General features: G+C 40.1%; 1 protein-coding gene across 1 annotated transcript in view; it reads right to left on the bottom strand.

Moving 5' to 3' along the window:
- Positions 1 to 23,670, bottom strand: part of sdccag8 (serologically defined colon cancer antigen 8) — a 54,983-nt gene that overhangs the window by 2,926 nt on the left and 28,387 nt on the right. Inside the window, exons 14-16 of the mRNA XM_015398225.1 lie at positions 23,419 to 23,546; positions 14,268 to 14,376; positions 12,736 to 12,867 (exon numbers count right to left, since the gene is read on the bottom strand). Coding sequence (XP_015253711.1) covers positions 12,736 to 12,867; positions 14,268 to 14,376; positions 23,419 to 23,546 — 369 coding nt within the window. The remainder of the gene's footprint in view (positions 1 to 12,735; positions 12,868 to 14,267; positions 14,377 to 23,418; positions 23,547 to 23,670) is intronic.

Genomic DNA, 23,670 nt, shown 5'->3' with positions numbered 1-23,670 from the left:
CCTCAGAATTCTGACTTTAATCTCAGAATTCTAACTTTTTTTATTGTCAGAATTCAGTCAGAATTCTATGACCATACTAAACTGAAATAAAATTTAAAAATCTGTTAACTTTTTTTTTTTTTCAGTGGCCCTAATCCTCTTCCGTACTTTTGTCCCGCCATACATTTGTATATTGATAATTTCATATCTAAAGGCAATGAAAAACCATCTAACCTGAGCTCATAGTGACCTTCTGATATTTATATATTTTCCAAATGGCTGAAATAAGAAGTGGAAACTTTGAAAAGCAACTAATTAAGGAACTAGTGCAGTCAGATATCAGGTAAATATCTTTACTATAACACCATGTTTTCTCCATCCCCTGTGAGAACATCAGCTACTAAACCTAAAGCCCAGGGTCTGGGAGCGAGGGAAGGATTTATCACATCCCAGAAGTCCTTTCCTAATCCAATATTGCTCCCTGTACTACTTTAGGATTTGGATTCTTTATATCATTCTAATAATATTATATTTCTATTCTGTTAACCACTCAGATATGATTACACTGAATAAATCTCTCTAATATGTTTGTAATCTTCTGCCTCTGAACTGTTGATCCAGTCCATTGAAAAGCAGCAAACAAAAGCTGCAGCAGAGTTAGTTAAGATTTTATAAACATTTAGTCAGACAAGTTAGAAGCTGCAACTGGAAGTCAGCTGCATCACGAACATATTTCAATATATTGGTTTTTATTCTGAGCATTGTTTCATCTACAAAGCATCCCTGTGTAAAATGCTTTCTTTTCTTCAGAGAAAGTTGTAGGAATGCGTCCGTGTGAAGGTTCATCACAACATCCCAATTAGTCCGCCCCCTCCTCTCTGACAGGGGCTCCTCCAGACAATGAACCCTTTCACAGCGCTGGGATTAGAGGGATCGTGCGTGTGAGGCTGGAGTGTTTAGGGAATGAACCTGCCTGAACATTTCCCACCAGCAGGCCGGTGTTTCATCCATTCCTCTCTAAAGAGAATCGGTGAACACTTCCTGATAATGAGACGGGGAGCCACTCACAGTCAACTACATCTGCTGTATATATAGCATCTACAGAGACAAAGTTCTACGTCTCAGAGATGCTGGGAAATGAGCAACGACTTGTTTATTGGTGGTAGAGGTTAGTCCCTGATATTCAGGATATACCTCTGTAAAGCAGTGATGGGTAAAGATACTGATTGTGTCTAAATCTTGGACCTGGAAGGTAAAGTCTTTAAATTACTGTTCATCCAGGAAGAAGGAAGCTGGTTAGATACAAAGGGGGAGGATGATGAGGGTTTGGGGCAGATGCCCCTACCCTGCTGGTCATGTTGGCAGAGGCCTTCCTGCCTCGGTGTGACAGACGGAGGAGGCAAACATCCCAACTCTGCTACAAGCTGCTCCCCCCCCCCACTGTCCGCCCTTAAATCCTCCTTTGCCTCTCTGTTTGGACCCCCTCCACCTTTAGCACCATCCTTACCGTCCTCTCCCTCCATGCTCAGCTCCAACCGGTCTACTTTATCCCGCCTGATGGCAGACCTGAGGCTCTGTCCGGTATCTGGAGGCCGAGGGCAGCGACCCCCCCCTCCCAGCCTGCAGCCGGCTCCCAAGCTGTCCTGACCAGCCGCCTCCTCACTCCTTCCTCCCACTCTGCTTCTCCCCTCCTACACCATGGCACAGCACGACATCTCACAACAACCCAACCAGGAAGAGGTGGCTGCTGAAGATGGAGCGCGCAGCAGACAGCAGCATAAAGGTCAGCAACAGAGCCTGTTGTTCTTTAAATGTTTGATGAGGGAAGTGTTGAGAATGTTCCCACTGAAGGCCTTCAGCTCCGTAACGCTGAACTAGTTTGAGTCACGCAGTAAAAAATGTCAGTCCTTATCTAGATATTGTCTGACGCAGCGAAACAGAGTCTACCAAATGCTGCTAGTCGATCGAAGAGGAACTTAAAGAAGCTTGTTACAGAGAATTAGCTATGATTGATTGCAAAGTTTATATATATATATATCTCAATCTGAAATATGTAGACAAGTTTAACATGTCGTTTTTCTGCTGGGGACATTTGTGAGGCAGCCTGCCAAGTCAAACAGAAGCAGAAACTGGCATCAGTGCATCTTCTTCTGACTTTATACTGAATGTTTTCATCTTTATAGTCTGATCAATGCAGACTTATCATGCTGCATCGCCACATTAAAACCACACACCTCTTCAACCATCTACTTCATCCTTCATTTATTTTATTTTGTTAACACAAATCTTAAGAGTAACGTGCATTACCCTCATATCTGTTAATACTCCTGAATAAAAAACAAATCTTACCAATTAGATTTAAAGATGAGCTTAATTATTGAAACTTTTTTGTACGCATGAATAACATCACCTGGAGCACACTATTCCTAAGGCGAAACACGGTGGTGGTGGTATCATGCAGGTCAAAAAAGATGCAGATCAATATGATACCATTTCTAGGAGAGATCGTATTAAAAGGTCCAGAAGAAACAGACTGGACTGAAGCTAAAGCCTCTTATAACATTGATGTTTTGATCAAAACGTATTTAAAGGCTTCCAGGAACTCATTTAAAGAAAGAAAGAGAAAGAAAAAAAGAAGAATGACAAGGCTTAAGAACTGAACCAATCCGTCAGGGATCATATTCTGTCATAAGAACTGAGATTTATTGTGTTTATTAATGATAAATTGCATTTGAGGTTCTGCAAACCAAACAGCTTTCAGTTTGGGATCATCACCTTTCCCGTTCTATAAAACATTAATATTATTTAAATTCTGAATACAAACCAACAGTTTTTTCTGTTAGTGTTATTCAATCCCAATAAAACACATCACAGCATGTGGTTGTATATGAATCCATTCGCTTGGGGAAATGCTAATGAGTTGGTGTAAAAAATGCTGGTAGGTCTCAGTAAATCAGCCGGCCGGGTCGTGGCCTGAGATGTTTAATTCAGCTGCAGGTTGTAAGCTGAAGGTTTATGTAACGCAGTGAGTAAAAGCTGTGACCCGCGCTGCACGTATGACCAAACGCGGCCAGAAGGCTGCCAACCTCTGGCCTCGCTCTAATCCACCTCATCTCACCTCCGTGCTCTGCCCCTGAGAGGAAAGCTGTGTGTGTGTGTGCATCATTAAGGTAGCGCCCCTTCCAGCAGCTAAAGCAGCAAATCCAATAACTGGCCTCCATCGACTGGCACACTCTTTAATTAGGGCTTAATACAGCCTAATGCTCAGACAGTGCCCCTCACTAATCCGCACACATTCTGCCGGCTGCTGGGAAGTGAGGAGGAGGGAAGGAAGCTTGGGTTTTCAGCTGGACCGAGGAGACGAGGAGAGGGTCTGCGGACGGTGAAAGCCGTCAGAGTTTCAGAGGGAGAGCTTCCCTCCTGACCTGGTGGAAGGACACCACCTGCTGGAGTCACCAGCTCACTTCTATCTGCACTGAAATCAGCCCAACGTTTAAAAAAAAAAACACCTGAAACAGCCTCTAAGTGTGCGTTTTGCTCTCCAGCAGACATGGAAACTGAAGTTTAGCTGCGGGGCACTTTGCTGTAATTTCCCCTGACGGCCCAATAATCAAACTCTGCACCTCCAAACCGCAGCACTCTCTCCATCGACTGCTGCAACCGAGGAGCTTAATTACATCACACCAACTTCCTCTCTCTGTGGCGTATATCAGTCATAGCCCACAGCTAGCGCCTGAACTCTGTTGTGTTTGCATATTTATTTACAGGTGGGAGCATATGTCCTGGAGGCACGCTCCGAAGGGAAAGTGCTAACGCCACGTTAGAGGAGCACTGATCCAGGAGATCTGTGAGCGGCGTTCTGGTCTGTCACTCAGCAGCTCCATGTGAGCCGCTTGTTTCCACAGCAGCGTTCATCCAGCGGAACATAATAACAAACATTAGGAAAACGTCAGATTCACCGGTAAACTGGGTCAGACTGAGAGACCATCCAAAGTCAAGGCTTTTTATAAGCAGAAAATCAAGAAAGGAAGGAACTTATCTGGGCCAATATGACATCCTGACCTCCATCTTTTAAGCATTTATAAAAGACAGAGAAATAAACATTTACCTTTAAATTAGACATGATTTATTACAATAATCTTAACCTAAACCAGACCAGGACAGAATAATTGATCATTATGGTGGCCTGCTCTTTAGAGTAACACAGTAGCTGGTGTTAGCTTGGTACGGTAATTAGCTGGGCTATTTGTCAGCTTTTTAACTTTAAAACAATATCACTTAGCCTCAACCCTATCACTGTCTGATTTTTGTTGTTTTTTCAGCTAAAAATATAATATAAATAAGGGATCAATGTAGTTGTCTTGTTTCAGCCAGCACACAGGCAGTGTGCAGGCATAACTAAAGGAAGGGGCTCTAAACAGCTGATCAGGGATAAGGTTGAATAAATGAATGATCCTGGAATCTACTACAATATACGTCCAATTACTGCACTGGTTTAATAGCTTATTTTAGTATATATGTGTAGCAATATGTGAGGGAGGGGGAGAGATAAATCATTTATTGGAAAACTCGAGTAATAACTTTTGAGGAGACTTTATTTTAGGCCGTGGACAGAAGCTGTAACGTAAAACAGGCAGAGAACTGGAGTTTTGAACAGGGAAAATAAAAAATGAAATCTGAAGCAAAACTTTATTAGAAAGATGTCTGACTTGCTGTAGCTGTGTGCGTCTGTTTGTTTGTGGGGCTTGATCGTCTGGGGGGGAGTTGGTTGAAGAACACAGGCAGACGTATTCAATTTGCTTGGTTACAGCAAAGCTGCCAGAGGCCCGATGGCTACAGCTGCCACACACACACACACACACACACACACACAGCGACCCCAGGCCCACCACCACCCTCACACCCCGGCTCTCCAGCTAAATCTTGGCTGGCACACAGCGCACCGTGTGTCTGTGCGCCGGCCTGGAGGCCATGCCCCGCGTCTTCTTCACCAGCCTGCCATGCCAGTTGTTGCTCTCGCTAACATGAGGATAGGATCGGTGACGGCTTGGGTGGAGGCGGATCAGAAGGAGCACGTTTTACTTTTCTGCCCTCATTTAAAAACTACCGGTCATCTTCTAATGCCACCATTAGTATCCTGACAGCCAGCACCCCGTTTCTCCTCACATGGTGAAGAAGTTTGGCTGTTGTCAATTTTTCAGCAGTAAAAATAAAGTCGCCTTTTTTAAATAATACCAGCTGATAAGTGTTTAAGCATTTAAAGCAGCCCCCCCCCCCCGTCGTAGAGAGTCTGTTTCTCAGTGTTTTTTTATCCAGATGTTCTCCAGCTGTGCCCGACAAAATTTTTTCTGTGTTTTTGTTACAGGTCTAATGTGCCAGACATCAGTCGCACATTAACCTTACAGCCCATCTGCCATGCTTATCACCTGATATATAAAATTAAAAGAACTAAAAAAAAACTGTTCCTCGCTTTAATCTATTTACACCTCAGAAAACACCTATAGTCAACAGTTTATTTTCAATAAAATCAGATAGACGTTAATTAGAAATTCAATTTTATTAAATGCTTTGTTGAAGGTAATAGTTGACTGGAGGGTTTTTAAGCTATATTCTTATTAATCCTTTTTTTCTGTTTGTCACAGATATTTCTTTACATCTAATCGGTGCAAAATGATGACAGTGAAGGTATTTTTTTTTCCAGGACTCTAATATTTTTAACTGTTTAGAATCTTACAGCACGCATTATTGTTTTAGATGCATGTTGGGGTTATTGAATGAGCTTTATTGTGATTTAGGAATTACTTCTATGCTTACGTTACTCTAAGGATTTTAGATTAAAAAATCCAATTTACAGATTTTAGTAAAATAAAAAAAGATGTAATTTATCAAACGGGGGGATTTATATGTTGCTTAGAATAAAGGAGGTCACCAACCTCCTGCTGTCGTGCTTTATTCACTCAACATCCTTCACTCAAATGCAAACATTTAGATTTTATAATGCAACAAATCCAAAGATAGAAGATGAAAGTCGATAAATGTAAGAAACATTTCCAGCAGCCAGAAGCTCTTGTTCTTTTTATTTTTATTTATTTGAATGTTTCCAGGCAGTGCTTCAGCAGCAGTTGACACAAGATCAAGCAGCATGAAACAGCGACCACTCTTCTATAGCCTGATTGAAAAGTTTCTGTGGAGATCTGACAGCAGTTCTGACTCCGGCTCAGGCTTTGGTTGTATTAGCTGAGGTGTCAGAGCTGCTGCAGGCTGCTAAATCATCTATTTAATGTCATGGCCGTGAGGCCTCCTTTAATGTGCCGTTTTGGAGCATAAAAGTGTTTCTGCTGATGTTACTTTTAGATTTTTTTTCCCCGTCTGACAGAAAAGGACAGGTGTTACTGCCCCAGCTTTTCCGTTTGTGTTTTTATAAAGTTGCCTCAGTGTCAGTGAGTGGGGCTTGAGATGTGTCGCTATACGCAGTTAACGCTCCAGCTTGCAAGCCTCTGGCTACAGCCCGACATCTGAGCTGCAAATCTGTGCGTCTGCGTGTGTGTGTGTGTGACTGAGCTGTAAAGCCACCGTTTGACAATGCTCTTTCAGCAGGCTGCCCTGCGGTCGCTCCTGGCTACAAAAGCCAGCTGGGCAGATCGGAGATGGGAGCGATGACAGAGGAAGGAGGAGAGGATGAACAGTAGATGACTGATCAGCGCCATCCAGAGGTAGGAGCTCAAGGATGCAGGAGAAGCAAAAAGATGACAGATAAAAGTAAAGGGTTTTCTCTATTTTAGGGGATGGGGTGGAAATAAAAAGGTTGGAAATGGGAACAATGATAAAGAACAACAGATATGTCTCTGAAAGTTATCTAACTGAGGAAAATAAATTAACAACAAAAAAATAAAAAATAAAACAAGTAGAAAAACAGACTTATTGTTATTATATCCATGTTAAAAGGTTAACACCAGGGCTGTATGGTGCAGAGGTCATTAGCATCAAACCTGGGTTCATAACCCGGTTTGAGGTCTTCCTGCATGCAGCTGACATGTTTCTCCATGCAAGCGTTTCCGAAAATAGGACATCAGGGAGATAATGTAACACATGCATGAATGAGAGTTTAACATCCTCATACAGTATATGGAACATTAAATGTGTAATTACACATTTCCTAAACATTAACAGCTGAAGAACCACATGAAATCCTCGCTCTGCATTTCTCCTGTGCAGAGGCTGCTTTTATGTGAAAAAAAAAAAAGGAAAGAGAAATGTGTAAAGAGAAATCTGTAAATGTGATCTATACGAAAGCAGTGACAGGAGTGTTGTTGATATTAGCGGCGCTATGTGAATCATAACCGAGGGGTACATTTGTGTAGAAAAGAAAAAAAAAGAACTGGGCTGCCTTCTTGGTGACTCTGTCATCAGCATCATCATCCCTGTTTGTCTGAACCTTATAGATCACACACACAGATGAGGCAAATGAAGGCTGCCCTCCTTTCTTCTAACCCCCGGCCTCTGCCAACTTCATTTGCAAATGAAAAGTTTTTGGAGAAGCGCTCTTTTTGCTTCTGGGGCATGGCAGCACACTGTGTGTTTGGGAACGGGCGGGGGGGGAGCAGAACGTGCGTATTTGTGTTTGTGTGCGGCAGTAGCCCAGATGAAGCAGCCCTCGCCCGAGGCTCGCCGTCCGCCCGCGGTAGCAGCAAGCCTGTTCCTTCTTCCCCGGCCCCGCCGCGACCATTTGTTCCATTAACCGATCTGCTGGAGCCTCTGGTGCTAACGCACGCACACATCCACAGGCGTGCATACTTCAACAACTGCTTGCACAGCTCCTGTCACACATGGCCCTCCATCCCTCCACCATCCTTTTTCCGCCCCATCCCTCTCCTCTTCTTCTTCCTCCAGACGTACGCCCAATCCTTCTTGGTGGAGGCCATATGGCCGACTGAAGCCTGTGGATCTACAGGCACATCTGCGTATATGTTGCTAGTCTCCTCATAAAACCAAACCTCCACGGCACATACTCACATCCGCTCTGGCAAACACACTCTGCTGCCGCTACGACTGCTTAAATAACTGCTAGTGCGATGCTGGTCTGTTATATGTGCGTGTGACCTAAGTGTGTACGTGCGTAGTGATAATTGGTGAAACAGGCTGCGAACAGCTGTGAGGTGAGGAAAGGTTGCGAGGTGTTTAGTGCAGAAGGACGAGAGGAGGAGAGGAAGGTTCAAGTGAAGGAGAGGGGGAAGAAGGATGAGAAAAAGATGAGCGCCATCACAGCTAAGAGAAGGTTAAAGAAAAGTCTTTACGTCAAGATCGACCTGAAACGGATACGATGGCGGCTGGAAGCGAATCTGTTTCCATCCAATAGAAGATGTGGCTTTAAGATTCACTCCAACCACCCACCTTTTTTTACCCTACTCAATATTATAGAGTTATTTTAATAGTATCTTTGATGTAAATATACCTAAATAATACAGTTTCAAAACTGAAATGCAAATTTAACTAGTTACATGATTCTGAAAAACAGACAAAGAAAAATATGCCTCTTTTCATTATTAAAAGTCTCGTTAACTTCAGCGTTGAAATCCAAAACACTAAGATATATAGAAGCATTTCATAGATCTGTGTTTCACGTATGAGCCGTGTGATTGGCCAGTTGGATGGACCTGATGTGTTTTTAAAGGTGGAGAAAATCATTTTAGGCAAAAACTGGGTCAATCTGATCTAAATTGAATATTTCCAAACATATCCAATTCATGTTTAAAGGCATGCTCTGATCAGACACGCCCAACTTTCTTTGACCTGCTGATAATTACGGGTTCTTCTTTAGAGTCAGTAGTTTCAGATCCAAAAGAATAATAAGGATATTTCCCTCAGTTTTTTCAGTCCTAAAACCTTTATGTGGATTAAATAAAGTCATTAAATTCCTTGAAAGTTATGAGTTTTGATCCATTTGGTCAGAAAAAAAAAATTCCCTTCTTTATCTGTGTCCTTTACTGGATAAATATAAAATTATAATAAGCAACAAAAACATCAGTGGAAGAAAAAAAAAACTTCCCTTCTGTTCTTGTACAAAATAAATCTTTAAAATAATACGTCTAAATTTACACCATTAATCTCCAGAAGTGAAAGTTAATCATTTCCAGCGTCTGTCTCTGCATCTTCTCTACCTCTCTGGTGTCCCGCTCCAACTCTCCTCCCTCTCCCTCTTTCCAATTTCAATACAAAAAAACAAAAACAAGCAACGACACAGAAATAGTGAAATAAATAATTAACTGGCGCAGCAAAAACACTGTGTGCTAAAACCCCTGTGTAGTTTGGCAATCGGCTTGCTCATGTAAAAATAAATCAAGCTGATTTTCCAAATGTTTTGTGCGTGGTGCGCTGTTGCCGCTCTTCGCAGCACAGATTGCAGGCCGATGGAGAGGCTGTAGGGAGGGGCGGGGCGCTGGATATTGAACCCACTTACACCAGCTTGTTAACACATACACCTTATCCCCCCCCCAAACGGCGCAGTGGGGTGTCCGTGGAGCAATCAGGGCCTGCAGGGACCAACAAACAAAACCCAATGTATAGACTAACAGGAGGACTGAGAGTCTGTCTTTCTATTCAGATGAATAGAGGAACTTAATAAATGTTGGCTTATAATATGCAAACAAACTGATAAGGAATCAGAATGTTTCAAGGTTACATACTTCTATAAAGCTTTGACACACAATACAAAACTATATTTCGTGTTTATTCGACTGCAAACCAAATATCTGAGGGATTTAAAGCCTCAGAAGTCCCACCTGCAAATAAAAGGAACAATAAAACTTAAGTAATGCTGCTTTACTTCATCTCTCTGCTTTCTTACAGCAAAACAACAAAATCAAACACAAACTACATGCATTTCCTGCTTAAGCCAAACAAATAAAAAAAATAATAAAAAAAGAAAACCACACATCTTAGGATGCAGAAACATGGTCAAACGGATCGACACTCGCTCCACAACTGACCTCCGCTAGAGATGAAAACCCTGGAGAGTTTCAACTATCAGGAGGATTCATCAACAAACTGAGTGTCAAAGCAGAAAATAAAACTTCAGAAATGCCAAGAGTGATTATCGTGGTTCAGTTGGGAGAAGAGAGAAGTTAGGCGCCAACTTCCAAGCCAATCCACTTTTGGCAGCCAGAATCCAACTCTGCTTAGCCTCCTGAGAGCGTGCAATATCTACTACCCATATGCACATGAACGGGCACGCAGACTCACACGCGCATGAGGGAAAAAAAAAGAGAAATACCACCACAGCATATGCAAGGAAACACAGAACATTCAAGGCTCGGCAATGCGTGACAACTTAAAATGTTTTTTTTCTTTTGCACAAAAACGGGAGACATTACCAGGAGACAGCTGTGACTTGGTAAACTTTGCTTTTTTTTGGCAGCGCCCCGACTGTCGGCAGGTTAACACCGGTGGGTGGAAGACAATATGTGGCGTCAATGATGGAGTGGAAGAGAAGGGTGAAAGTGTGTGTGTGTGTTGGTGCAATGTGGAAGTGATGGCGGGGCGGGCACTGGGGTAGAGATCCTGCAGAGTGGGGCAACAACACCCACACAGCCTCGCCCACACTGGCAGAGCCAGGCGGCATGCCAGGCGCCCCGTGGAGACACGCACCAACTGGGCTCCGTACTCAGGAGGGAGAGACCCCCGCACATGACATCCACACAACTTTTATCTGCAACTTTTCAAAGTTAGTAAACCAGCTAATAGTACAACTCAACAAGGTTACTCTGGAAATAATAATGTGGTCATGTAAACAGGAAAGGGAAACCATGCTGAGGATCCATGTTTCTTTCTAATTAGATTTCACAGTTGTTCACAGTGTTTTTATAAGTTCACCGAATTTATTAAAGGGGAGTCTTTCTCTACATTCATACAAACAGAAAAGAAAACTTTCTGGTTTCTTATGTCTGTATAAAATGACTTGGATTTTTTATACAGATTTTTTACTTTTTTTTTCTTTGATCCCTAAAAATACTCCCTAGGTCCCATCGGCGTGCTTCCTAAATCAACAATTTTCACATTTTTAGAACATTTGTTCTCCCATTTCTAAATTTCACAGCAAAAGATAAATGTTCAAGGTACAGTGGAGGATGTTCTTTTTCCGAGTGGATCATCAAAATAAGTGGTCCTCCTAATTGTCAATCATTCCGGTGATATGTGAATGGTCTGTTATATGTGCGTGTGACCTCGCACACATGGGCATCGTGTGTGCGAGGCTTTCTCTCTCGGGAGCAGGTACCGAATTGTGCATTTTGTTTTTAAAAGTGGAGGTGGCGTGTCTTTTGAAAGATTTGCGAAAGTCCTCCACTGTACCTTTAAATATTTAAAGATAAAAAATCAAATCATGGACTGAAACGTCAAATAAAGCTAAATAAAATACAGGCAATATTTTTGCTCCGTTCGGTTCAGACTTAGAAACTAACCTTCAGAAGAAACATTTTGCAGCAACCAGAGGAGCATTTTATTAAACTCACAGAGTAAAGCCAGACTTGGATGCTGAATTCTGACTCAACTTAGGCTCATTATGCCTTGTTTATTTAATATCACTAATGCAAGACCGCTTCAATTAATCATTGCTGCCGAGCATATAAGCAGCCGGTGCAGAAGATCATGGAGTTCATGGGGTGACAATGGAGGAAGAGGAATATATGTCGGGTTTCATTGATAGGGAAGTTCAGCTGTTTAATTGGAAATTAAAAGGGAAATACTGTAACCAATGGCAGGCCATTGCTCATAGATTAAATGCCTGAACGGTCACCTTTTCAATCACACACATTATCCAAATTATATATAATTAAACTGTCAATTTTGATAGCATTCTAAATAAATGTTAGCCTATAGTCTTTTGACAATACAAAACAATTTTAGTGAAAATGTTGTAAAATACTTCTCCCCCATTTGAAGTTTTGGTCCGTAGCTTTTAGTCGTAGTTTAGGTCCCATGAACTGCTTTTGATTAAGATTTAGTCAGACTCTAATCAGCAAGAATCCTGCTGTTACTAAAGAAAATGACAAAAATCACCATCCAAGAATCTAAAACCCCTTTTCCATATTTAACTTTCAGTAGTAAGACCAGCAGTAAGAGACGCACCTGACAAAAGGTGAAAACTCTCCTGAATCCTGATTCAAAATGTCAGCTCTGACTAATCACACTGTCTTTATTACAACAAAAAGATTCAGACACTTGAAATCCAGGCCGGATTTTCACAATCAAATACAAATGAAGAAACTTTAAAAGAGAAAGGTGACACAAGATCAAGTTTATATATCTCTTACACACACCAGTGTGAGCAGGCCTTTATGGACGAGGGCAACAGTCTTTTCACCAAGTGAAAATTTTATATAAATTTTTACACACGTGTATATATGTGCTTTAGATAAGAAGATAATTGTGTGATATTTCATTGCATGAAATCAATTTGGTGAAATTAAGCTTATGACTAGTTGCTATGTATTTGGGCCAAACAATGTCACCAATACCCTTTCTGTCACTTACAGCGCCCCCTGCTGCTGGATTCAACAAAGACATATTGTGTGAACTAATAGACTCTAAAACTTGTACCAAGCCAGACTATGAACGAGTCCATTTTATGAACAAAGATGACTACAAAATAATCCAGACGTGAACATCTAAGGCTTGCTAACAAACTGAGCCCTCAGGTCCAAGGAAAACTCCATCGGTGTGGGTAACAGAGAGAGAGCTTTCAGCGTAAAAGTGGCACACCTGTTCTTCATGCGTTGGTGCATGCGTCCATGCTGGACGCACTGCTCCTCCATTTCTGAGCAGCGAGCTCTCAGACTCTTCACCGTCTCCTCCAAGTGCTGCTTCTCCAAGGCCAGCTGTTCCAGCTCACTCCTGTGCACAGAAAGCAAGAAATGAAAAGAGTGAAAAACATAAAACATACCTCAGTCTGTTAGGATAGCAACATAAAGAGGCACTAAAAATGACCAAAAAAGATCAGAGGTAAAAAAAAAAAATAAAACATTCAGGTCAAAATATCCTTTTAACCTATTTTTTTATACCAGTTTAAAGTAGCGTTAATTGACTAAATATTCTAACAGCGTCAGTCTTTAAAACTGAACCTTAGACAGAAAAAAAGGATAAAACTGTGAGATAGGCAACAAAGCTGTTTATATTTTACTTCCTGGAAAATGTTGATACATTTTTGACTCTTCCAACTATGTAGAAACATTGAGACTCAAATAAAACACTTGTGTGAGAAAGAGAGTGATTGATTATCTAACCCAATGTGTTTGCTCACATTGATAGGTCAATAATGTATCCAGATTCACTGTAAAACTGACCAATTAGTAATGTAAAAATAGAAATCATAAGCAGCGCATAAAGCAAAAGAAAAAACAAGAGGCAGAAACTGATTCTTCTTTGAACCCTTTAAAATCTGTCTCCCCCACCGAAGGTGAACAGGCAGCCTGAAGTCTGACTAACACATTAGCAAGACTAACTGCATCAGTTTATTAGCTCATCTTGCTACAGCTGCCTTGTTGCTACCAAACTTCAGCAGTCCAGCAGGACTTTAACCGCTAGAGCGGCTCTGAACCCCATGGGTGCGAACAGCCTGCAGCCTCAAACACCACACCGCAGCCCCACGCTCATACAGCAGAGTGAACGCCATGAGGGCGGTCTGCAAGGCTCTGCATCCTTTAACACAGAAACATTAGCTTAAAAATACAGAATAGAAGGAGTACTACAGGAAAGGACTCTGTGTACTTTGGGCTGTGTGTGCATTCTGTGCTCGGTGAGGCCGCCGCGGTCTGTCTCGGCCAGATTGAGGGCTGTCATGTGACTAATGTGCAGCACAGCTCCAACAGCTGACAGGACTCTGGGCCCAGGGTCAGGCCCGTACATAGACACACACACATGTACATGCTGAAGTACGCGAACGTGCACACGCACGCACGCACGCACAAGGAGCCCAGATGGAGAGCTGGGCCGGCCTGCTGTGACTATTGTAGCATCAGGTTAACGAGAAAACAGGTCAGACTGCAGAGCAGTTTGTGGTTGTTGTTTTTTTTTTTTTTTCCAACATGTTCTGCCCAACAGCCTGGACGGATGATGATTTTGTGAAACGATGACACGGACGTCAAACAGACAGGGGATAAAGCACAAAGTGAGAGAACAAACAACTGTTCCCCTGACACAGAAAACAAAAAGTTATTTCACTGAGTCAGCAGGAGAGGTGATGAGGGAAACAAAACTATCATTAAGGGAATGGATGTTTAGGAAGAAACACTGACCTGCTGTGATGAGAAAACTCTTCCAGTTTGGCCCCAAGTTTGCAGCATTCCTCTTTGAGCTTCCTGATTAGGGAATTCTGGGAACCCATGAGATTCTCCATCTCTCCAACTGAAAAAGATAAAGTTACTCTATTACTGTATTTATCCTCTTAAAGACACATTACATACAAACTGGTAGATACTGTTTCGAAACAAACACTGTGATTTTCGCTGATTTTCAGTCTGAAAGGCCCGTACTGATGAAAAACAAGAAAAAACTATGATTTTTCTCTGATGTCTGATCGTAATCCATCATCAGAAGATGTACAAGATCACAATAATACTAAAAAAGTCTGAAAGAAAGGGAACAGATGCTACCTTTATACAGCCTGTCAATGTCTGCTCTTCACTCAGGTTAGAGAGCGAGACTTAAAGAAGGTAACGGGAAGGCTGAATGGAGTATGAAAAAGTAGCTTTTTTTTATCTCACTGATATTTCAACCTGAAAAGTTGAAAGCCTTGCAAGCGAATGTCTACTGCTGAAACATGCTCGTCTAGGAGGAGGCAAATCCGGCACCTTGGACAATCAAACAGGTTTCCTTAGATAGAAAGCCTTCAACCAGTCAGTCTCTATGATTGGATTGAACTGTTTCTGTAAAGTGCCTTAATATAACAATATGTTGTGCTTTAGGAGTATATAAATAAACTGAATTGAACTGAAGGCTTTAGGAAAACTCACGTCAAAGGGTCAGAATTCATGGGAAGTTCACTTAAACACAGCTGTTCTTTCAGTGCTGGCTCTAATTGCTAGCATACAGAATAAAAATACATACAATACATGCAAAAAAAAACAACAGATATCAGAACAGGCTGTAATATGTCAAATGTTGCATCTGCAGTAGAATTGCAAAATATATATCCAACTTACTCTGTACAGATCAAGTAGAAATGGGTAAAGAAAACAGAATAGAAACAGTGTTAATATACAGAAATAATACTTTAGGAAAATGGCAAGGAGGGGTTGCAGGGTTGGGTGGCCACAGCTAGCTGTTCCTTAGGTGGCAAAGCGTAGAGTAGGGCTGAAAAATGTTTCATGATTGAAGCCTTTTAAAATCTGTCAATATCGATATTTCCACTCGGTTTGGATATTGGCTCCAATATCAACTAATTGGGTAGATAAAATATTGCATGGATGTAACAGACCCAATATTATGACTTTTTTATTTTCATTAATATCATACGCAGCAATAAAAACAGTGATTAAACAGTGATTTAATGACTTAAATTTTATGATTTCAACACTGATTACCTCATCACGCAGAGCACACACAGCAGCTAGTGTTCTAACAATGTTTATGTTAAGCTCAACGGCTTCAGTCACATGGTCAGTTATACAGTGAATTTGATATCGGCTAAAGGGAAGATAGAGTTGTAGCCAGCGCACAGATACATCCATGCGAGTAGAAGTTAGCACTTTTTAATGCAACAACAACAACAGTAAAATCCTGCAACAATGGACTCTGGACAAGCAAACTTTCAAGCTCATAAAAACAACCAAACATCTACAGGCTTTTAGTTAGCATAGAGGCAATCTAAATAAAATCACAATATTTTTCGAAAAAAATTGTCATTTGGATTTTGGACAAGAGCCAGGTTTGCTCTTAAAATCTTATCATAATATTCGAGATACTATAGTGTTAAAACGATACAGTTGAGGATAAAGACACTCTTCATTAATTTTTTTAAGTCGCTTTTAGGTAATTACATAGCTGCAACTGCATGAGACCTTAATCGGAGCCCAACAATCACAAACACTACTCTTGAAAATCTAAACCCATTTAAAATAAGCTCCTTCAGGACTCCAGTTACATGAAGAATTGTAAATTATATCAATCAAAAACACATACTTAATCAAATTCTACAAATTTAAGAATGAAAAAAACATCAAAGAAGGAAAACATTAATAAAATTCACATTTAGATTTTTTTTTTCATCAATTACGGTAATTAAAATTCTATTGTTTAGATGGTACATCAAATGTATGTACCATCTAGTTATGACTAGACATTTATCATGATAACAATAAGTGACAGGAAGAATGCCCACCTCTATTTTTGACTAAATATTTGAGTCCTGCTTTTGATCCTCTCCTCTGCCTTCATCCTTCAGAACATGGGCCTGTTCTGGATCAGTGTTCAGGGAAATTATACAGAACATTTGATGGGACCTATTTCCTATTCATATTGGTCAGGTAGCTGTTATAATATTGATCATGATTGCTTCATTGCCCGAGTATCTAACATGTTTTCTCACTGGCATTAAAGAGAAGCTCGTTGGTTCCTTAAGAGTAAATGATGTGATGATAATGTTCATGATGACTATTATTATAGAGTTAAAAGGCTCTGCCCGCTCAGATTGGAGGTAAATCAGTAACAAACCAAAACATTAAAATTCAGTCAATGTGAAGTTGTGTAAAATATATAGTTTTCTGTGTAAAATTTGTTCATTTGTTTGATTCTTTGCATTCAGATAGAATGTAACTTGGAAGAAAAACATAACAGTAGGATCAGAGGACAACCATTACCTTATGGCCATAGCAAAGCCATATGAAAACAACTGTGAAAAACTGCAGCAAAAGAAAGATACATATGTCTCTTTTAAAGGATATCCAAAACTGCACTTGTCAACAGTCTCATTAACATCAAAACTGCTCAAACAACAGGAGCCGGTGAACAGAGAGAACCAGCCGTACACTGAAGTAAGAGAGGGAATCTAAAGTGTGCAAAAAAAAAAGGGGGGGTAAAAGGAGCGAGATTTTCTGTTTGAAAGTGCTCTCTTTCTCCTTTTTTTCCTGCAGCCTTCCTGCCACGTCCTCATCCACACACGGGGGCCTCTTTCTGAACAATCCAACACCGGGCTTTTATCGCTCCTTTGAAAATGGTCTACGTTTCACTCTCCAACATATGTCTGCTCTTTAAAAGAAGTGGGGGGAAGAAAAAAAAACAAACAGAAAAAAAACAATGGCTGCCGTTTGGATTGTGGGACTGATCCACCTGCTCCAGCATTCTGTTACATTCAAACAAAAAGACTTTGAACAAGTCAATCACATATTTGTTTTCTGCATGCATTAACAATTCAAGCCAAAAAGCAGATTGTTGGTCTCAGCACTGTCTTGCAATGCATTGTTAAAATCTGATCCTTTACTTTAAACATTTTTTTAAAAGTTTCCCAAAAACTACGCCTCGATAGGGAGAATTCAGACTTTTTGTTTGTGCATTATCTGTTGTAATCTGTGTGGGCTACTGCAGAAATAGGATGCACCGGACCATAAAACTATAAAACCACAATATTTTGCGGCCGTGCATTCAAGCATATGCTTAACAAAGTTTTGGTCAGGGCTGCAAAAGTTGTATGAAGAATGCTAATTAACTGAGCGGGCTTTGAATATGTCTTGCCATGTGTAGGCCAAAAAGAACCCTGGGACACAGAGACACAGCAGAACTGGCACTGGAAACAAACAGAGGAAAAATGAGGGAGGGAGCGAAGGAGGGAGGGATGGAGGGACAAATATCTGATATCATCTAGGGGTTGGTCTGTACACATTTACTCAAAAACAGAAACATGAAAAAAAAAGAGGAGGAAAAAAAAGGTGGGAGGGGAGCAGAGAGGATGGAAGAGAGGGGACGGATGGATATATGGACAAACGGATGGACAAAGAGGCGGGATTTGGAGAGCAGGAAAGCTAATTATCCAGCTCGTCTGTTGGGCTGCATGGGGATAGGAAGTGATGCGAGCTACTAAAGGACATCCACCCCTCTATCCCCTCCCCATCCACAGTTTCCTGCTGTGCTCTGATGTCAGCTCTCTTTAGACAACATGTGTGCCGCCGACACGCGCCAGAAAGTAACGCTTTGTTTACCCCCCACCACCACCACCGCCGCCATCCATTCTTCCCTCTATAGCCTCCATCTTTGTTCTGTGTACCAGCAGGCTCCCTGGTTTTTGAAGAGAACCACAGGTAAATAAAAAGATAAGATAGACGAGGGAGGGAGGGTGTTAGAGGGTGGGGGGGATCCAGATGGCACAACAGATGTGGTAACAGCAGCAGCTCTGCTGTGCAGACAGACAGAGAACTCCGAGCAGGGTCCCACTCTGCTCCCATCACCTTCTCTCATCATCCTCACTTGTCTGCTCTTTATTATCTTCTTAAATACTCTCTTCTGTCCTTTTCTTCTTAAGGTCACTTTAGCTCAGCTGAGATTTATTCCAGTACATGTAATAGTGGGGATCCTTCTATTGAAAAACATAAAAACCCCGTTCCAGCAAAGATCCACCCCACAGAGAGATCCTTCCGGAGGAGATAGAAGCCATGAATCTGTAGAGAGGCCGACTCAAGGTCTCCATTAGTCACGTTACTTTTTTTTTTCTGGTCCAGCTAAAGCACAACAGGAACCAGCTCCAACTGTACGACAATGTTCTCATTTGATCTGAAAAAACACGTCAAAGCGTTGGACTCAAAGGGTGCTGCCTGTACAGACAACATAAGTTAACTTGATGAATAGATTAAAACAAGAGTTATGCAAACTAAAGGCAGGCTAAAAGTCCTGATTAAAAAAGAGGAGATAGTATAAACAAAAAGATAACATAAAATCTGTTTAGTAAAGATGTATTGAACATATGCACAAGCAACTGCTTTGATTTCTCTAATATTCAGGAAAAAAACATGAATTATATTTAACACTGAGTTGTAGCTGTAGTACAAAGATAATTTAAAAATAAAAACATAAAGCACCAGAAAGAGCTGTTACTGAACAGTTAGTTAGATGAAGGACCTCTTCAAACGTTCTCTTCCTTCCAGCTTAGAAAGCAGCCCAGATAGATCCTCCATGCACAGAACCTGAACAGCACGTAGGACCCATCTGGTTTCCACGCCTTGGGACACCTTCATCTTCCTTTTTTAAAAGTCAGTCCCCAGCTCCTTTAGTTTTTAGAGCTGATGTCCAAGTGGACAATATTTGGACTTCAGAGCACATTTGGCAGAGACAGTTGTCTGGGTTCTAAGTAAAGTTTGATATGTGGAGTTTAAGGAGGAGGGGGGGCGACGTTGCTGTACCCATGGGGCGCTGTAACATGACTTCAAATGTATATAAGCTAGAAAAGCGAATAAAGGGGTGATGAGAGTGACAATAAAATAGGAAAGAATCACCAAAATAACAAACAATTATAAAAGTTAAATGCAGCCATACTGCCTTGTTTTAAAACGCCCATCACCAAATTTAGGTAGAGACGAGAAAACAAAAATAAGATTCACTTACTTGCTTTAAGTGAGCCATACGTTCGTGTTTTGTTGCTTTTAAACCTCAGTATGAGTTGTTTTAAATACAGGAATACAGTGCAGTGACGGCTCCATGATAACGAGGGCATAATCTGCTGCACTGCTACTTTGGTTGAGCTGATCAACAGTCATCAACACCACAGCAGAACGCTCTGAAGGGACGGATCCTTCAAGCTATGGGAAACTGCTCAGATCTGATCAATTATGGAGACAAACTCTGCTTTATTGGATGCTTGGGAATGGCATTTCAAATACTTTTATGTTTGCTTAAATAAATGATGATCAAACAAATTTCAAAGCAAAGAAAAAACCTGAATAAATAAAGAAATCCGTTTCCAAATAATTATTTTATTTTGTAAAATAAAAAGCATTCGACTAGAAGAGCACCCCTCTTATATTTTCTATAAAACATCCTGATGTTTTTATGGGCTGATGAGACTAGGTCTGCAACTATTATTTTGATAATTTTTTCAATTAATTGATTTTTAATCAGATAGCGAAAAGTTCCTTAAAGAAGATTTTATAGAGAATTAAACCACATGCAACTAAAACTTTTCAACTTTTAAGTTCTGGATAGAGCATATTGAAAGGATAAAAATGTATTTCTTTTTCAAATGAAATACATATATATATTTGTATTTTGTCTGTCATCTAAAGGCATGTTTTACAGTCTCTTTACTCCAGTTAACGATTAATCAATTAATGAATCAGTTAATGATTTATTCAATAATCGATTAATCATAATTAATTCGATTAATTGTTTCAGCCCTAGATGAGATGATTCAGAAATAGATCAAACAAACAGTAAAACATGGTGGCGGAGGTGTGATGTACTGGCATTACTACGCTGCACCAAGATTTCTGCTGTAATTGATGAAAACTTTGAATTCTATTTATTTTCTAGAACAACGGTCCATCAGCAGGTGAAAGTTGAAATCCTCCGGTTATACAGCATATCAGATCTACCTCTGAGCAAGTTTTTAAAACAAAAGATAAACTGTGGGCTTTGGAGTGGCCTAGTCAAAGTTCAGATTTACATCTAATCGAGATGCAGAAGCATAACCCTAAACAGGCTGCTTATCCTGAAAACTCGGGGCCAGCATTTAACCTATCATTTATTGTATTTGTGAAATGTTTCTAGTCATCATAAGAGTTTAGATTTATTTTAAAAACAATCGATTTGAATCAATGATGATTAAAAACTCTAGACACTAAGTGAATAGTAAGGATTTTTATTTTGACTGTTTTTCTTCTTTTTTGTTTCTATTTTTTCCGATTGGGGCATTTATTAATTTGAAGAATATGATTAAATGCACTTACTAGGATATGTTTAGTGATCTAAATCGTATTTATTATGTAAGCAATGACAAAACTAAAGTTACCCAAGAAAGACGGCAAAGGAATAATGTTTTTTTTCACAATAATATTGCACAATATCATAACATTTTAAAGTATATATTGCCCAGCCATACAGAAAACTTTCATATGTAGCTGAATTAAACTATTCTGTCAACCTTCACACAAAGGGCTGGAAAACATCCTCATCCAGCGATGGCTTAGTGGCAACCGTTGCCTCGGTGATGGCACAGGTCATTATCAGCCATAGGGCACTGTGACTTTAAACTTATTTATTTTAAACCAGCTACTAAATTCATGTTTTTTATACTTTGGTAAATCCTTAAAACCTCTACTTATAATTGGGGAAAACCACAATGGATGTTTTATTTTTTAAGTCTCCACTACGGATGCACATCTGTGCTTTCATTGTAGTGTCTTTTCATCTGCCTTTTGAGCTAATGTCTCAGCCAAATTTCATTATTGCTTAAATACAACCATAAACACTCTTTATTCTCGTCTCTAGATGAGCAAATTTGGGGGTAATTTCCCCCTTTGTATTAAAGTGTGGCTGTTGCATTGGTGCTCATCCTCTCCTCATAGGGTTTAAAGTCTCTGAAGTGAATGGGTCACCTGGCTGAGCGTCAGTCTTTTACTACCATTTGTTCAGATATTGATTTGCAGATTTTTATCAGGTCTCACCACTACGTCATTTCCGAAATGTTTGGGTTCTTCACTTTGTAAGTTAGAGGAAGAAATTTGATACGTTTAAAGGGATCATCAATTTGCATTAATTCAATGAATGAGTCTGGTTCTGTTGGAGGTTTCTTCCTGTTAAAAGGGAGTTTTTCCTTTCCACTGTTGCTACAAGCATACTTGGTGTGAGGCATTGCTTTCAATGAGTTGATGCAATCAGCTGGTTTTCCTTAGATAGAAATCTGAGAGAATCTGTTTGACTATATGATCTGGTTGAATTGTCTCGGTAATGTGCCTTGAGATGACATGTGTTGTAAATTGGCACCATATAAATAAACTGAATTGAAATAAATTGAATGTTTGGCAACTTTACTTATTGCTAACAAAGATGATGCACCAAGTGGAAAAGCACAGCAGGAAAAACAAAATGATATTTATGAGTTGTTGAAAAGAAAAAAGACAACAAAAAATGACATTTGTTTAATAATTTGTATTAAAAAGATATGAAATATTGTAAGAACAAATAGAAAAGGGGTGAAATGTTATTTATTTCAAAAGCCAAAGAGTAACTGTCTATAAAGGCATCTTAGCAGTTCCTTTTATGGACTAACAGATTATACCACAGTTTGGGGGCTGCAACAGCAAAGGTATGATCATCTCTGATTTTCTTACTGGTTCTCAGAATATCTATGAGCAACAAATTGTTTCATTTTAGTGGTCTTTAGGGAGATGTTTTAGAAGATGCTTTAAATTTGACAAGGCAGAAGCTTAAGAACCCTTAAAAATCAGAGGCAAAATCTTAAAAACAATCCTGTAAGCAACAGGAAGCCAGTGGAGTTAATCCAGACCTGGAGTTTAAAATCCCATTAACTGCTTCCTGTAAAAATTTAGTATGAGTTCAAGCAATTACTAAAAATTACAATAATCTAGAATAAACGATGATGTAAAAACATGGTTCGACCCTCAAAATCCTGAGGAACAAAAATTATGTTTTACAATTTGCAGGAAGTACAGTAATAGCTATTAAAAGGTGATCTTAGAAAATTAGCTGATATGCTTTATTGATTAAAAGGCCCTGTTAAAGATTTGAAGATTGCCAAGATTTCTAACAGAAAAGCCTCCAGAAAAGTGAAAACACCTCCAAAAAATAACACAATCTCTGTTTCATTATTTTCTTCCAATAGTTGTTTGTTTTTTGAATTGACCATAATGTTTTTCTGTATTAAACATCACTTCTCTAACAGGAGGTTATGCCCACACATCTGTTAACACATCAACAAAGAAACTTTTAAAATTTCAAGATTTTATTTAAGTTGTGTTCCTCACTGAAAGCCTTCAAATGCAGCCATATGTGAGGATTCACACCCACTTTCCTCCTGCCTTATAATCATCATATCAGAATGCGTGTATCTATATTCAGCCAATCTATACTTAGCGTTTAATCACCCATTTATTAGTGATTGACTTCCTTCCAGCAGGCAGCAGCAGTAGATAATGTACCATAATGAGTTATAAGCACCTGCCAACCTGCTGAAAACACGATTTAAAACCATCTGCAAAGCAAAGTTAAATAAAATGGGACAGAACAGGAATGATTTACATGTGAAAGTATTTGAAAAGTAACACGAAGCATAAAAAAAAGTGTAACATACGATCCAGCGAACTAAGACCAAGGGAAAAAAAGTGTTTCAAGTGATTGAAAAGTGATCAAGTGATTTATCATTGATAATATATACATAATAAATACCCAAATCCCTTTGATGTTAGAAAAGTAGGTAAAAATGAAAAAAGAAAAAAAACCACTGACCTCTCTGCAGGTGTTGCGCCTCGGTTTCCTGCAGCATGGCCGCCAACTCCTTCTCCCGCTCCTGCGCTGAGATGGTCACAGACGCCATTTCCTCCACATGTGCCCGCGCCGCACTCTCTCTGTCCTGTCTGACCAAAAGACAATAAGAATGTTAATGCTGGTATTGCTTTAGTTCTATAAAGGTGCAATAAATTCTCTTTTTATAATGCGCCCTCCTCCACATTACATGACAAAAGGGTGAAAATGAAAGAA

Source organism: Cyprinodon variegatus, unplaced genomic scaffold (genome assembly GCF_000732505.1).
Source record: "Cyprinodon variegatus isolate N-32 unplaced genomic scaffold, C_variegatus-1.0 Scaffold919, whole genome shotgun sequence".
Classification (NCBI taxonomy): Eukaryota; Metazoa; Chordata; class Actinopteri; order Cyprinodontiformes; family Cyprinodontidae; genus Cyprinodon; species Cyprinodon variegatus.
The sequence above is the reverse complement of the archived record's forward strand: the minus strand, read 5'-3'. Positions and strand labels throughout refer to the sequence as shown.